At 44.8% G+C, this 17,630-nt stretch overlaps 1 protein-coding gene across 2 annotated transcripts in view; it reads left to right on the top strand.

Annotated features, from left to right (window-relative positions):
* LOC135513056 (transforming growth factor beta receptor type 3-like) overlaps positions 1–17,630 on the top strand; it is a 166,616-nt gene that overhangs the window by 89,654 nt on the left and 59,332 nt on the right. For both annotated transcript variants that reach the window (XM_064935716.1, XM_064935715.1), the window contains one exon: positions 14,257–14,440. In XM_064935716.1, coding sequence (XP_064791788.1) covers positions 14,257–14,440 — 184 coding nt within the window. The remainder of the gene's footprint in view (positions 1–14,256; positions 14,441–17,630) is intronic.

Below are 17,630 nucleotides of genomic sequence, written 5' to 3'. Positions count from 1 at the left end.
GCAGATCCTCTGTTTGGACCACCATCCAGGACAATGGATCGGATCCCAGTAGGCGACCCAAAACAACACCGCCGCAGAAGGGGTTAGAAGGAGCGGTCTTCTGGTCAGGCTCCGTAGACGGGCACACCGCCCACCGCTCCCGAGTATACTACACGCCAATGTCCAGTCTCTTGACAACAAGGTAGACGAAATTCGAGCAAGAGTTGCCTTCCAGAGAGACATCAGAGATTGTAACATTCTTTGTTTCACGGAAACATGGCTCACTCGGGATACGTTATCAGTCAGTACAGCCACCCGGTTTCTTCACGCATCGCGCCTACAGAAACAAACATCTCTCTGGTAAGAAGAAGGGAGGGGGTGTATGCCTTATGATTAACGAGTCGTGGTGTGATCATAACAACATACAGGAACTCAAGTCCTTTTGTTCACCTGACCTAGAATTCCTTACGATCAAATGCCTACCACATTATCTACCAAGAGAATTCTCTACGATCATAATTACAGCCGTGTATATCCCCCCAAGCAGACACCTCAACGGCCCTGAAAGAACTTCATTGGACTCTATGTAAACTGGAAACCAGTTTACATAGAGGAAATGGACACCTGCATGTATTGTAGCTAGGGATTTTAACAAGGCTAATCTGAAAACAAGGCTCCCTAAATTTTATCAGCATATTGAATGTGTGCCCCGGCTGGCAACACCCTGGATCATTACTCTAATTTCCGTGATGCATACAAAGCCCTCCCTCGCCCAAATCTGACCACGACTCCATTTTGTTGCTCCTAGACTATAGACAAAAACTCAAACAGGAAACGCCCATGCTCAGGTCTATTCAACGCTGGTCCAACCAATCTGATTCCACGCTTCAAGATTGCTTCGATCACGTGGACTGGGATATGTTCCGGTTAGCATTGATGTATACGTTGATTCGTGAGTGAGTTTATTAGCATCGGTGATGTGGTACCCACGGTGACCATTAAATCCTTCGCCAACCAGAAACCATGGATTGATGGCAGCATTCGCGCAAAACCACTGTTTTTAATCATGGCAAGGCGACCGGAAACATGACCAAATACAAACAGTGTAGCTATTCCCTCTGCAAGGCAATCAAATAAGCTAAGCGTTAGTATAGAGACAAAGTAGAGTCGCAATTCAACAGCTCAGACACGAGATGTATGTGGCAGAGTCTACAGTCAATCACGGACTACAAAAAGAAAACCAGCCCCGTCATGGACACTGATGTCTTGCTTCCAAACAAACTAAACAACTACTTAACTCGCTTTGAGGACAATGCAGTGCCACTGACACGGCCCGCTACCAAAACCTGCGGGCTCTCCTTCACCAAGGCCAACGTGAATAAAACAATTGAAACGTGTTAACTTTGGCAAGGATGCCAGCTCAGATGGCATCCCCAGCCGCATCCTAAGAGCATGCGCAGACCAGCTGGCTGGTGTTTTGGGACATATTCAATCAATCCCTATCCCAGTCTGCTGTTTCCACATGCTTCAAGAGGGCCATCCATTGTTCCTGTTCCCGAGAAAGCTAAGGTAACTGAGCTAAACGACTATCGCACCAAAGCACTCACTTATGTCATCATGAAGTGCTTTGAGAGACTAGTCAAGGATCATATCACCTCCACCCTACCTGACACTCTAGACCCACTCCAATTTGCTCACCGCCCCAATAGGTCCACAGATGACGCAATCGCAACCACACTGCACACTGCCCTAAGCCATCTGGACAAGAGGAATACATATGTAAGAATGATGTTCATCGATTACAGCTCAACATTTAATACGATAGTAACCCCCAAACATGTCATTAAGCTCGAGACCCTGGGTCTCGACCCCGCCCTGTGCAACTGGGTCCTGTACTTTCTGACTGGCCGCCCCAGTTGGTGAGGGTAGGAAACAACATCTTCACCCCGTGATCCTCAACACTGGGGCCCCACAAGGGTGTGTTCTCAGCCCTCTCCTGTACTACCTTTTCACCCATGACTGTGTGGCCATGCACTCAATCATCAAGTTTGCAGACAACACTACAGTGGTAGGCTTGATTACCAACAACGACAGGACGGCCTATAGGGAGGAGGTGAGGGCCCTCAGAGTGTGGTGTCAGGAAAATAACCTCTCACTCAACGTCAACAAAACAAAGAAGATGATCGTGGACTTCAGGAAACAGCAGAGGGAGCACCCCCCTATCCACATCGACGGGACAGTAGTGGAGAAGGTGGAAAGTTTTAAGTTCCTCGGCGTACACATCACGGACAAACTGAAATGGTCCACCCACACAGACAGCGTGGTGAAGAAGGCGCAACAGTGCCTCTTCAACATCAGGAGGCTGCAAAAATTTGGCTTGTCACCAAAAACTCACAAACTTTTACAGATGCACAATCGAGAGCATCCTGTCGGGCTGTATCACCGCCTGGTATGTCAACTGCTCCGCCCACAACCGTAAGGCTCTCCAGAGGGTAGTGAGGTCTGCACAATGCATCACCGGGGGCAAACCTCCTGCCCTCCAGGACGCCTACACCACCCGATGTCACAGGAAGGCCAAAAAGATCATCAAGGACATTAACCACCCGAGCCACTGCTTGTTCACCTCGCTATCATCCAGATGGCGAGGTCAGTACAGATGCATCAAAGCTGGGACCGAAAGACTGAAAAACAGCTTTTATCTCAAGGCCATCAGACTGTTAAACAGCCATCACTAACATTGAGTGGCTTCTGCCCATACAGACTCAATCTCTTGCCACTTTAATAATTGGATGTAATAAATGTATCACTAGTCACTTTAAACTAAGCCACTTTATAAAATGTTCACATACACTACATTACTCATCTCATATGTATATACTGTACTCTATACCATCTACTCCTTCTTTCCTATGCCGTTCGGCCATCGTTCATCCATATATTTATACAGTGGGGCAAAAAAGTATTTAGTCAGCCACCAATTGTGCAAGTTCTCACACTTAAAAAGATAAGAGAGGCCTATAATTTTCATCATAGGTACATTTCAACTATGACAGACAAAATGAGGGGGAAAAAAATCCAGAAAATCACATTGTAGGATTTTTAATGAATTTATTTGCAAATGATGGTGGAAAATAAGTATTTGGTCAATAACAAAAGTTCATCTCAATACTTTGTTTTATACCCTTTGTTGGCAATGACAGAGGTCAAACGTTTTCTGTAAGTCTTCACAAGGTTTTCACACACTGTTGATGGTATCTTGGCCCATTCCTCCATGCAGATCTCCTCTAGAGCAGTGATGTTTTGGGGCTGTTGCTGGGCAACACGGACTTTCAACTCCCTCCAAAGATTTTCTATGGGGTTGAGATCTGGAGACTGGCTAAGCCACTCCAGGACTTCTTACGAAGCCACTCCTTCGTGGCCCCGGGCGGTGTGTTTGGGATCATTGTCATGCTGAATGACCCAGCTACGTTTCATCTTCAATGCCCTTGCTGATGGAAGGTTTTCACTCAAAATCTCACGATACATGGCCCTTTCATTCTTTCCTTTACACGGATCAGTTGTCCTGGTCCCTTTGCATAAAAACAGCCCCAAAGCATGTTTCCACCCCCATGCTTCACAGTAGGTATGGTGTGCTTTGGATGCAACTCAGCATTCTTTGTCCTCCAAACACGACGAGTTGAGTTTTTACCAAAAAGTTATATTTTGGTTTCATCTGACCATATGACATTCTCCCAATCTTCTTCTGGATCATCCAAATGCTTTCTAGCAAACTTCAGACGGGCCTGGACAAGTACTGGCTTAAGCAGGGGGACACGTCTCGCACTGCAGAATTTGAGTCCCTGGCGGCATAGTGTGTTACTGATGGTAGGCTTTGTTACTTTGGTCCCAGCTCTCTGCAGGTCATTCACTCGGTTCCCCCGTGTGGTTCTGGGATTTTTGCTCACCGTTCCTGTGATCATTTTGACCCCACGGGGTGAGATCTTGCGTGGAGCCCCAGATCGAGGGAGATTATCAGTGGTCTTGTATGTCTTCCATTTCCTAATAATTGCTCCCACAGTTGATTTCTTCAAACCAAGCTGCTTACCTTTTGCAGATTCAGTCTTCCCAGTCTGGTGCAGTTCTACAATTTTGTTTCTGGTGTCCTTTGACAGCTCTTTGGTCTTGGCCATAGTGGAGTTTGGAGTGTGACTGTTTGAGGTTGTGGACAGGTGTCTTTTATACTGATAACAAGTTCAAACAGGTGCCATTGATACAGGTAACGAGTGGAGGACAGAGGAGCCTCTTAAAGAATAAGTTAGAGGTCTGTGAGAGACAGAAATCTTTCTTGTTTGTAGGTGACCAAATACTTATTTTCCACCATAATTTGCAAATAAATTCATTAAAAATCCTACAATGTGATTTTCTGGAATTTTTTTCTGATTTTGTCTGTCATAATTGAAGTGTACCTATGATGAAAATTACAGGCCTCTCTCATCTTTTTAAGTGGGAGAACTTGCACAATTGGTGGCAGTTCTACTGTTCAGGGATACTGTTCAGGGATACTTTAATGTACCCGCAGTATCATATATTCACATAAACAGATTTTGTCATTTTCATCTAAATAGTTTGTGAGATTTTCTTAATGGCCTTGGCAAGCTACACATATACACGTGAGTCATATGTGAGTCCTATTCAGACACATTCACTCTAACAATGAAGTGACTGTACCAGATTAGCTGTCTGTCTGTGGAGTTCCACTCTGGTCCTTAGCTATGGTAAAGTAAGGTAAGTGTTGGGTTGTGTGTTTGAGTGACAGCTCCAGGCCCTCTGGCTGTGCGCAGATCGAGATGCCTTGTACATCCTATCTGTTAGCCTGTCTGCACTTAGCCATAACCAGATTCCCAGGAACCTCTGCCTGCCTCAGGTTCAGGTACCCAGGAGCCTCTGCTCTCCTCAGGTGCAGGTACCCAGGAGCCTCTGCTCTCCTCAGGTTCAGGTACCCAGGAGCCTCTGCTCTCCTCAGGTTCAGGTTAGCTCCACCGGGACGCCTCGTTAACATGCCACCATGGAACCCAGACACACAATGACTGGACAACGAGACGGGACAGGGTGAAAGTAAGGATGTACACACACTCTTCCTGTCCCGCACACTGTCGGTGCTTCACTCTGCCTGTTTGTCCTGTAGGAGGATGTGGAGGAGGAGGAGGAAGAGGAGGAGAAACCCCATCATACTGCATGCAGCCACATCTCCCCTGCTTAAAGCACCATCCTCATGAATAGAGCCACACTTGCCTCATCATACTCTCACTGGTCTGACTGTCTGTCTGACACAAACACTATGACACTGTGAGGGCTGAGCTAGTGGAGACAGCTAGCAGCTTCCAGAGAGTTGGAGAGAAGGTGCTGTGTGGTGGATATATGGAGTAACAGAAACTATAGTAACACCTCGACCCAGACCTTCTTTACGCTGTTCCCCCGTTAGAGAGCTTGTTTCCTGGGGCTAATGGGCCATGCATCAGCCCCGCTACACACACACACACACACACACACACACACACACACACACACACAAACATACACAAACACACACTTGATCAGCTCTGCCAAGGCCTCGTTTCCTGGTCCCCCATTCTAGGGTCCACAGACAGACACGGATGGGCCCTGGAACCGTTGCAGTTTAGCCCCTCTCTGTCTGGTAAACACACTGTTGCTGTTGGCCCACTGCACCCTCCTAACCTCCAGCCTTTTAAAATCCAGACATTCTGTTGGTACACATGCTCCGCAACACTCCCTGTCAATCAGAAGTACTGAGTAATGAAAGAATACCAATTCTAACATGAAATGAAAGATGGACACAGCAAATCAAGCCAATGTAATTTCAGGAGGGGACAATTACAATCCGAAAGAGGGCATGTTTCCATGTCTTTAGGGAAGTTGGCTGTATGACTTTGTCTGTTTCTCTATTGCATATGGTGTTATCGTGCCTCTTTGTTTGACTAGTTTGATCTGAAACACATCTCTGTTCTCTCTGGCCTTTTGATGGAGCAACATTGTAAAGTTTAGATGTTGGAATGTGCTCTTTCTCTGTTTGCCAAGTCTTCCTCATTTTCCCTCTCTTTTCTTTCTTTTATTACATTATTTGAACTTGGTGTGTGAATTGATTAATGACGCCAGAGGAGATGGCTGCCGTTTTACGGGCTCGTAACCAATTGTGCTATTGTGTGTGTTTTTTACCACGTTATGTGTAACTTATTCTCTTATGACCGAAAAGAGCTTCTGGATATCAGAACAGCGATTACTCACCTCGTACTGAACAAAAATTGTTTCTTTAATGAGTCTAATGTGAAGGATTTACTTCAGACGCCGGACGAGGCCCAAATCCCCGTCATTCGCATGAAGAAGAGACAGAGATACTGTATAATGGTCATAGGTCAGGGTGCCTTGTAAGAATCAGATGGCGAGTGAGTAAGCCGCCTTCTACTATCAGTCCATTAGCCAACATGCAATCATTGGATAATAAACTGGATGAAATCCGATTTAAGCCTATCCTACCAACGGGACATTAACTGTAATATCTTATGTTTCACTGAGTAGTGTCTGAACGACAACATGGATAACATAGAGATGGCTGGGTTCTCCGTGCATCGGCAAGATAGAACAGCTGTCTCCGGTAAAACAAGGGTTGGCGGTCTTTCTATTTGTCAATAACAGCTGGTGCACGAAATATAATATTAATGAAGTCTTGAGGTTTTGCTCGCCTGAGGTAGATAAGCTGTAGACCACACTATTTGCTATTTTTCATCTATACTTTTCGTAGCTGTCTATTTACCACCACAAACCGATGATGGCAATAAGACTACACTCAACAAGCTTTATAAGGCCATAAGAAAACAAGACAATGCTCATGCAGAGGCGACGCTCCTAGTGGCCGGGGACTTTAATGCAGGCAAACTTAAATCCATTTGACCTAATTTCTACCAGCATGTTACATGTGCAACAAGAGGAAAAAAAAACTATAGACCACCTTTACTCCACACACAGAGATGCATACAAAGCTCTCCCTCCATTTGGCAAATCTGAGCATAACTCTATCTTCCTGATTCCTATTGACAAGCAACAACTAAAGCCCAAAGTACCAATACATTCCGGAAGTGGTCAGATGACGCAGATGCTAAGCTACAGGAGTGTTTTTCTAGCACAGACTGGAATATGTTCCGGGATTATTCCGATGGCATTTTGAGGAGTACACCACATCAGTCACTGGCTTCATCAATAAGTGCATTGATGACGTCGTCCCCACAGTGACCATACGTACATACCCCAACCAGAAGCCATGGATTACAGGTAACATCCGCACTGAGCTAAAGGGTAGAGCTGCCAATTTCAAGGGGTGGGACTCTGACCAGGAAGCTTATTAGAAATCCCGCTATGCCTTCCTACGAACCATCAAACAGGCAATACAGGACTAAGATGTAATCCTACTACACCGGCTCCAAAGCTCGCCGGATGTGGCAGGGCTGGCAAACTGTTACAGACTACAAAGGGAAGCACAGCTGTGAGCTGCCCAGTGACACAAGCCTACCAGACGAGCTAAATGACTTCTACGCATGCTTCGAGGCATGCAACACTGAATGAGAGCACCAGCAGTTCCGGACGACTGTGTGATCACTCTCTCTATAGAGGTCAACATTCATAAGGCCCAGGGCCAGACGGATTACCAAGACGTGTACTCTGAGCATGTGCTGACCAATTGGCAAGTGTCTTCACTGACATTTTCAACCTGTCCCTGACCGAGTCTGTAATACCAACATGTTTCAAGCAGACCACCATAGTCCCTGTGCCCAAGAACACCAAGGGAACCTGCCTAAATGACTACCGATCCGTAGCACACACGTCTGTAGTCATGAAGAGCTTTGAAAGGGTGGTCATGGCTCACATCAACAGCATCCTCCCAGACACCCTAGAACCACTCCAATTTGCATACCGCACCAACAGATCCATAGATGACGCAACCTCTATTGCACTCTATATTGCCCTTTCCCACCTGGACAAAAGGAACACCTATGTGAGAATGCTGTTCATTGACTACAGTTCATCGTTCAACACCATAGTGCCCACAAAGCTCATCACTAAGCTAAGGACCCTGGGACCGCACACACCTCCCTCTGCAACTGGATCCTGGACTGACAAGCCGCCCCCATGTGGTAAGGGTAGGTAACAACACATCTGTCTCGCTGATCTTCAACGCGGGGGCCCCTAAGGGGTGCGTGCTCAGTCCCCACCTGTACTCCCTGTTCACCCATGACTACATGGCCAAGCACGACTCCAACACCATCATTAAGTTTGCCTACGACACAACAGTGGTAGGCCTGATTACGGACAAAGATGAAACAGCCTATAGGGAGGAGGTCAGAGACCTGACAGTGTGGTGCCAGGATAACAACCTCTCCCTCAATGTGAGCAAGGAAGGCCGAGCACTCCCCCATTCTCATCAATGGGGCTGTCATGAAGAGGGCACGAAACGCCTTTTCCCCCTCAGGAGACTGAAAAGATTTGGCATGGGTCCTCAGACCCTCAAAAAATTATACAGCTGCACCATCGAGAGCATCCTGACTGGTTGCATCACCGCCTGGTATGGCAACTGCTCGGCCTCCGACCTTAAGGCACTACAGAGGGTAGGACCTCTATACCAGGCTGTGTCAGAGGATGGCCCTAAAAATTGCCATAACTTCACCACCCTAGTGTCATGCGGACACGAGCAGTACAGGAGCTTCTCTTCTAGGTCCAAAATGCTTCTTAACGTCGACCCCCAAGCCATAAGACTCCTGAACAGTTAACCAAATAGCTACCCAGACTATTTGCATTGACACCCCCCCCCCCCCCATTTTTACGTTGCTGCTACTCTGTTTATTATCAATGCATGGTCACTTTACCTCTACCTGCATTTATATATTACCTCGACTAACCTGTGCCCCCGCACATAGACTCTACCGGTTCCCCCTGTATATAGCCATGTTACTGTTATTTTATTGTTGCTCATTAATTATTAGTTATTTTTATATTTTCTTCATTGTTTTCCTTTTTATTTATTTATTGTTTACTTCAGTGTATTTATTAAACACTTTCTTAACACTTATTTTTTCTTAAAACTGCATTGTTGGTTAAGGGCTTGTATGTAAGCATTTCACTCGTAACATGTTGTATTCGGCCAATGTGACAAATATCATTTGATTTGATTTAAATCTCTATCTTTTTCCTTTTTGTCTCTCTTTAAATCCCTCTCCCCCTCTCTCTCCCATTCAATTCAATTCAAAGGGCTTTATTGGCATGGGAAATATGTTTACATTGCCAAAGCAAGTGAAATAAATAATAAACAAAAGTGAAATAAACAATAAAAAATTAACATTATACTCATTAACATTATACTCACAAGTTTCAAAGGAATAGACACATTTCAAATGTCATATTATGGCTATGTACAGTGTGTTATGATGTGCAAATCTCGTTCTCTTTGTTCTCTTTCTTTTTCTCTCGCTCTCTCGATCTTCTTCTCTCTGTCTTGTTCTCACTCGCTCTCTTTCTTTCTTTTCTCTACTCATCTATCTTTCTATGTCTCGGTCTTTCTCTGTATCTCTTTCTTTCATCTCTCTCTCTCTCTCTCTCTCTCTCTCTCTCTCGATCTATGTAATTGTTAATTGGAACCATGGCCAGACCAATATTGGCTTTGATGCAGAGACAGATGGTGTTGTTTTCTACACAACAGCTCTCCCTGCCAGTACACATACACGCGCACACACACACACACACACACACACACACACACACACACACACACACACACACACACACACACACACACACACACACACACACACACACACACACACACACACACACACACACACAAGGAGTTTGATTAGCTATCCTGGAGCCAGTCTTGAGAGAGCAGATCAAATCACCCACAAAAGCATTTATCACATTTATATAATCTGCATTAGAGCACGCTCCTATTATCTCACATCCCCTCTCTGTCTCTCCAAACAGACATGGTGTTTTCTCAGGTTGTGCTTTACTGTGGGTGTTGCTTAGGTAGTAGGATTGCAGCACTCTGATAATGAATATAAAACATTTGGCATGGCGTCTCTCCTCTCCTCACCACAACTGGCACATATGGAAGTAATATGTAGACTCACACACATAGGCAGAGAGGCCAGGAAACCACAGGCAAATATGCTTTTAAAACGCCACAGACCATGCAGGGTACTGGGCAGCATGCACATGTTATTGTTGGGTTTTAAACTTTGCGGAGAGAAGCAAGGGACCAATGTTACAGTAAGCAGGCTTAGCTCTCTGTGGCTGTTAGGTAGACATGAGTGGATTGTCGAAAAATCTCTTTGAAAGTGTGGGTAGTATTTAATTGTGTCACGTTGCATGTTTCTGCTGAACAGTTGAGGATGCCAAATGCTTTTTCAACAGATATGACCCTTCCAATTGTGTTATACCCATGGAAATTAGGCTAGCACGCTTGACAGAGGCTAGTATTTTTCATATTTGGCTTGTAGAAAATGTTCCAGACTAGAGTTCCATCTCTGGTTATACTCAAGTACCCTTATATTTGGCTTTGAACTGACCAAGAACTCCTCGTTGGAGATTAACTCCATGCTCAGTTAGGTAGAATGAGGTTATCTTTTGGCTTTGCAAAGTTCCCCGGCGCTCACCTCTGAGTGCAGACCTGAGCTGATTCCAGACTGACAGAAAGAGGCCAGACAGACAGACAGGCCATGCTTGGGTGCGTTAGGTGTTAAGTCATATGATACAGCGAGCCCAGGACTAATCTAGTCTGTTTGTCTGTCTGTCTGGGTCTGTTTGTGAGCAGAGGAAATATAAACAACAATGATTTATGTGTTCAGGGATAAAGTTTAGGAATAAGGCCCTTTCTCTCTCTGCACGTTTAGTCATATCCTCCTCTTCTTTTTTCAGGGAGAACGGGGTGATAAGAAGCACAAGGCAACGAGTAGCGTACATGCCTATGATAGTAGGGACAATATAAAGACAAAAATGTGTTCTGTGTATTGTATGAATCATTGAGTTAATCGTCCCATTGTGTCAGTCATTGATGTCTATGCATATAGCACTACGTTGAAGTATTGTTGATACTCTGGGAGTGGAAAAATTAAGAATAGCATTGCTTTTAAATTTTCAAGCAGTTCTCATGCAAGTGCTGGCTTCACAGTTTATGTTCTTGTAAAAGTGGATGCTAGTGGCAATTACTTTCTTCAAACTTTCAAGTCTTTGATAAAAACATTACTCATATATTCCATTTTTTTTTATCTCAAAACCCCTCCTCTCTCTCTTTCTTTCTCTCTCTCTTTCCCTCAGCTAACTGACCGAGTCCCAAAGTGGGTCTCTCCAAGTCTCTTCTTTCATATTCCCATATCATATTATTGAGGTGTCAAATCACCATGTAAAGGCCTGGAGCTAATTTGGGGTTTCAGGCTTCCCCCACTAATTCTTTAAGACTAATTACAGTCATATTTCCACAATTAAATTGATAAACTCTGCTGAGCTTGGGAAGGTTTCCCAAAGTAAACCTCCTCCTCATCTTCCCCCTCCTCTTCCTCCTTCCCTCTCTTTGCTCAGCGTTCCTCCATTGCTCTATTTCACATTTGATAGTTTAGGTGAGGCAGTCAGGCAATGGTACAGTGCTCCATCTTTCTCCACTTAAGTTTTCCTTTCCTTCCTGCCATAGTCTTAGTAAACGTTATTGCTAAAAATAAATATCTACGTAGCGGTGAATTCTTCGACAGTGTTCGTCTCCCTGGTTTTGGAATTTATTATCTGTGGTGACAATGCCAGGAGCATAGAGAGGAGAGGCCAGGGGTCAGGCAGATGTTGCAGATAGTGTTGGCTAGTGTGTGTGTGTGTTTGTGTACGTGCATGTGTGTGTGTTTGGGGAATGGAGAACCTCTCTGTCTGGAGCTCCAAATAGGGATGGAGAGTTATATTATCTCTGTTAACTAATTTTCACACAAACAAATGGACCCCATGATCTGAAAAATTAACTAACGTTGCAGTAGATTCTTGTGTTTTTGCTTTCCTCTCCTCCCTCTTTGGAAAATTCCTATTAACCAAAATCTGGGGAAGGCAACAAAGTGTGAATGATCGTAATGATCCTATATGTCCACCTATGCTTCAGGGAAATGGTCCATTCAGCACTACGCTCTATCAGTTTAGTTCTATGAGTTAATGTTTTAATTTGGCCTGCCAGGCAGCATGTTGTCAGCTGCCCCCCACTTTACATGGAGGCCTTGGTAATAAGAATGACAAGTATGGAAATATAATGAGGTAGGCTATCTAGACGAGACTGTGTGTTGGAGCCGCCGACTGGCCTGGGATGCTCAGCCCTGCTCACAGTTGTACTACAGTCAGTAGTAGGTTTTTCAGCGCATGTGAATGTTTATCCCTCTGAAATGAAGCATATGGGTCGAGGTCCATTAAGAACCAAAAGGGGTGGTATCGCTTTCTCTCTACTTCTCTCTCTTTCTCTGCTCCCTGTTCTATGCACATGCACACACACTCACACATGCCAAGTTTCTCTCTTTCCCTCCATCCCTTCCTCAATCCCTCCTTCTCTTTCTGCCAGAAGACAAACCAGCATTTCATTGTGGGCTCAGCTCACATTTTCTTCTTCTTCTTTTGACAGCTGGGTTTTGTGCTCTCACACCTTTTTACCTACTTAGGCTTAGGCTGCATCTCATTGTATCATCCCACTCTCAGCCAGCTCTAATATGGCAAAATGATCTACTTTGAGATGATCCCCAATGGCAACGCCAAACAAACATACTGCATTGATAAAGGTTGTCTCTTTCTTTTGTACCTGAGTTATTGTGTGTGTGTGTGTGAGCATGCATACACAGACATGTGTATCTTGCACATGTGTTACCTATGATGAAGACAGATAAGTGTTTGTGCATATGCAATCACGTGCGTGTGTGTATCTGCTAGCTACATTCATGACAGACAGCTCCATACTACTGCCATTTTGATAAATCATTTTGATAAATCACTGCACACTGCTTACGCACAATAACAGGTTATATAAACAGTAGAAACCAGACACCTTGTTGTGCAAGGGGACCTTGTGTGAAAATAAGGAGAGAACATTGCGAGAGGTCTTAAAATAATGAATGGGGATGAAGTGTGAAAGATGTGTTTGCGCAAAGTTTAGATGGAAGTTTTAACTTTGGAAAGGTCTGGTCATCTCTTTTTTTGTTTGCCTCTAGGCAGGCCTTTACTTTTATTGTCTCGAATTTGTTATTTTCCCAAAAAGTGGATGAACATATCAATACAGAATTGAGTTTTATGTGCATATCTTTATCAACGAAGAAGTCGTTGTAACTCTATACATGTATTTCCTTCAGTAGCGGAAATGGAGAGTGCTAAAAGTAATCAAAAGTTATTTGATGTAGATTAGACTATCAAAAATCATCCCTATGATATTAAATCAATGCTTATTGCTCTCTGGACTAGATATACCGATACTGTAAATCCCCACACCATATTACTGTTCCTATGGTATCTGTGTTTCTTCACCCTAGGTCCATAATGCTTTAGGTAGTCTCTTAGCGCCGGTTTCCCACACACTGATTAAGCCTTAGTCTCTCTAGACAGCTGGGTTGCCTCCCACAATTTTCAAATGTTCCAGCTAGGGTCAGGTTTTTTCGACACTAATTACGCCTTGTTCTAGACTAAAAATTATTTCCAATGGAGATTCTCCATTGAGCTTGCTATTTAGTCCAGGACTAGGTTTTATCTGTGGCTGGGAAACCGGGCCATAGTGTCATACAGAAACCTACTGTATCACATATCATTCTGTGGAAACCTTACCTTCAGCTCTTTTCTCTCACCGGCAAAGTGATGTTCCTCTGTGGTTCCTTTAGCCCTGAGACAAGGCTGTAGACTCCTATAACTGACTATGTGTCTTATTACACCTACTGTAATGCCATAGCAGCCTATAGCCATGTCTTGGGGCTATTTCTTCTGCTGTACAGTGTCTGTCTGTAATCTCATTGTGTCTCTCAACCCTCCAGCTATCTGAAACCTCAGTGGTCCAATTCCCTGTATCTTGTGTAGCGCTGATACATAGCTGTAGACTCCTACAGTATGACTCCTAACACACTACAGCCATGTCTCAGGGCTATGTCTCTTGATGAAAAGTGTACTGTATGTCTGTTTGTAAAGCCATGGTGTCTCTCTTACTGACTGTCTATAACATTGTTGTATCTCTCCTTTCTCCAGGTATCTGGGGGATCTGATGTCCACTTCCCTCCAGGGAACTTCTCCCTCCACTGTCATGTTCAGAAGGAGGTACTTCCCCATGGCAACGAGCACCTCCTCAACTGGGCCACCAAGAAGTACAGAGCCGTTACCTCCTTCTCCGAACTCAAGATTGCCCTGGACATCTACATCAAAGTGGGAGAAGGTGTGTTTTACTGTTAAGAGGGACAGTATGGAAAAAGGTGGTACCTAGAACCATAAAGGGATCTTTGGCTGTCCTTTCTGTAGGATAACCATTGGTTTCAGGTGAAACCATACATCAAAGTGGGAGAATGTGTGCCACATTCTCGTTTAGAATGCCTGGGGACTTTTACACCTAATTTCACTAACTGTATATTTTCTTTGCCTTGTGACAGGCCTTTTCTTCCCCACTAAACCTTAATTAAGGGGTTTCTACTCAGTCAGTCATTCTTAATGGAGGCCATAGAGTAGCAGAGCACACACTCTCTTTTTTCTGACTTCTCAGTTCCACTAGCCAACCTTCAGGTGCACATAGACTTGACCAGTTGCACATAGACTTTCTTTATTTTGTAATCTGGCACCTTGCTTTCCTTGCTTGTCACTTTTCTTATTTGACCATGAGCCCAGAGTCAGTGGAGTGAGGAAGAAGTGACTGATGGAAATGCGTAGTAGGTTTGTGAGGGATCGCTGCTCTGATTGCTAGCTTGTGTGTAGGCCTGCTGCCATATTTGAGGCCTGATAGACTCGTCCTGTGCACTCAGAGAAAAAGAGGGAAGTGGCAGAGTTGTACCGAAGTTGATGAAACAAGAACAACATTTGTAGACTGAAGAGATCAAACATGGGACTGTTTCTTGCTATTCAAGTCTGCAAGCAGGTTTAGTCAAATACACCAGAGGGATCTATTTATCATATTATCTCCTACTTAACTCCTCAAGCTGCTGTTAAGTAAGATGATAGGGGCCTTGCTCCTCAACTTGTGTCTATAGGAAGATCTCTTCTGAGCAGCAAAGTTTGTAGTAAACTAAACTGTCGAAGGCATTAATGGGTTTAGGGAATGTGAGATGTTCCTTGATAACTATGAGCTGTATGTGGAAAAAACTGTGAAGAGGTGTCTTGAGGAAAAGCAGACATTGGGGGCCTCATCTCCTCTCAACCAGTCAGTAGAGTTACTGTAGTAGGGAGGCTGGCTGTTGGAAGTCCAGAGCTCCTCCAGGGATGTTGTGTGATTGATCCATTGAAGCCGTGCTTCACTCCTTCCTTCACTGTTTCACTCCCCACTGGTCCTTTTTAAACCGAACCGACAGCACGTTCAACTTCATCAACATCCAGATAGATAGTCGTTAATAGGTCTCCTATCTTTCAATGCAAGACAAAATCACAGTTACTGCCAGGAGTGGAGTGGAGTAATGGCTCCATTACACATTACAGAATTATGTCAAAATCAAATCAAATTCTATTGGTCGCGTACACATATTTAGTAGATGTTATTTCGGGTGTAGCAAAATGCTTGTGTTCCTTGCTCCAACAGTGCAGTAATATCTATCAATTCACAACAATTCACACATCAAAGTAAAATAAGGGAATTAAGAAATATAGAAATATTAGGACTCCGACATTGCTCATCTTAATAATAGTTATATATTTTTTAATTCAATTATTTAACTTCTAGATTTGTGTATTTTTCTATATATATTATCTTTATTTAACCACATTTAATCAGTTAAGAACAAATTCTTATTTTCAATGACGGCCTAGGAACAGTGGGTTAACTGCCTGTTCAGATTGACAGATTTGAACCTTGTCAGCTAGGGGGTTTGAACTTGCAACCTTCCGGTTACGAGTCCAACGCTCTAACCACTAGGCTACCCTGCTACCCTGCCACCCCATATACACAGTACCAGTCAAAAGTTTGGACACACCTACTCATTCCAGGGTTTTTCTTTCTTTTTTAAATTTGTACTATTTTCTACATCCTAGAATAATAGTGAAGACATCAAAACTATGAAATAACATATGGAGTCATGTAGTAACCAAAAACGTGTTAAATAAATAGAAAAATATTTTAGATTTTAGATTCTTCAAAGTAGCCAACCTTTGCTTTGATAACATCTTTGCACACTATTGGCATTCTCTCAACCAGCTTCACCTGGAATGCTTTTCCAACAGTCTTGAAGGAGTTCCCACATATGCTGAGCACTTGTTGGCTGCTTTTCCTTCATTCTGCTGTCCAACTCATCCCATGTCACGTACTGGCCTTAGTTCCTTTTTTATGTCTTTATTTTAGTTGGTCAGGGCATGAGTTGGGGTGGGCCATCTGTTGTTTTCTATGTTTTGTTCTGTTGTTATATTTCTATGTGTTTGGCCGAGTATGGTTCTCAATCAGAGGCAGGTGTCAGTCGTTGTCTCTGATTGGGAGCCATATTTAGGTAGCCTGTTTTCTATTGTGTTTTGTGGGTGGTTGTATCCTGTGTTTTCACCATACGGGACTGTTTTGGGTGTTTATTTGTACCTTTGTTATTTTGTTCAGTTGATTTATTAAATATATCATTATGGACACTTACCACGCTGCACATTGGTCTGATCCTTGCTACTCATCCGAAGAAGAGGAATTCCGTTGTAGAACCGCCCACCACTCAAGGACCAAGCAGCGTGGTAACGGGCAGCAGCAGAAATCTCGGGACTCATGGACATGGGAGGAGATTCTGGACGGCAAGGGACCCTGGGCACAGGCTGTGGAATATCACCACCCCAAGACAGAGCTGGAGGCAGCGATATGAGGAGGCAGCACGGTAGCGCGGCTGGGACGAGAGGCAGCCCCAAAAATGTATTGGGGGGGGGCACACGGGAGTGTGGCTAAGTCAGGTAGGAGACCTGCGCCAACTCCCCGTGCTTACCGTGGAGAGGTGGACCGGGCAGGCACCATGTTATGCCGTGTGGCGCACGGTGTCCCCGGTGCACAGGCATAGCCCGGTGCGTTACAGCGCAGCGCCTTGTATCGGCCGGGCTAGAGTGGGCATCGAGCCAGGTGCCATGAAGCCGGCTCAGCGCATCTGGTCTCCAGTGAGTCTCCTCGGGCTGGAGTACATGGCACCTGAGTGCTGTCTTTTCCACCTCGCCGCACTGGCCTGGCTACGGGGAGTATCCAACCAGGTAGGGTTGTGCAGGCTCGGTGCTTGAGACCTCTAGTGCGCCTCCACGGTCCGGTCTATCCGGTGCCTCCTCCACGTACCAGTCCTCCGGTGGCAGCCCCCCACACCAGGCTGTCTCTCTGTCTTCTCCCTACAGGTGCCCCCGTCTGTCCTGAGCTGCCAGAGTCCCCCGTCTGTCCTGAGCTGCCAGAGTCCCCCGTCTGTCCTGAGCTGCCAGAGTCCCCC

Source organism: Oncorhynchus masou, chromosome 24, assembly GCF_036934945.1.
Source record: "Oncorhynchus masou masou isolate Uvic2021 chromosome 24, UVic_Omas_1.1, whole genome shotgun sequence".
NCBI classification, from domain to species: Eukaryota; Metazoa; Chordata; class Actinopteri; order Salmoniformes; family Salmonidae; genus Oncorhynchus; species Oncorhynchus masou.
The sequence above is the reverse complement of the archived record's forward strand: the minus strand, read 5'-3'. Positions and strand labels throughout refer to the sequence as shown.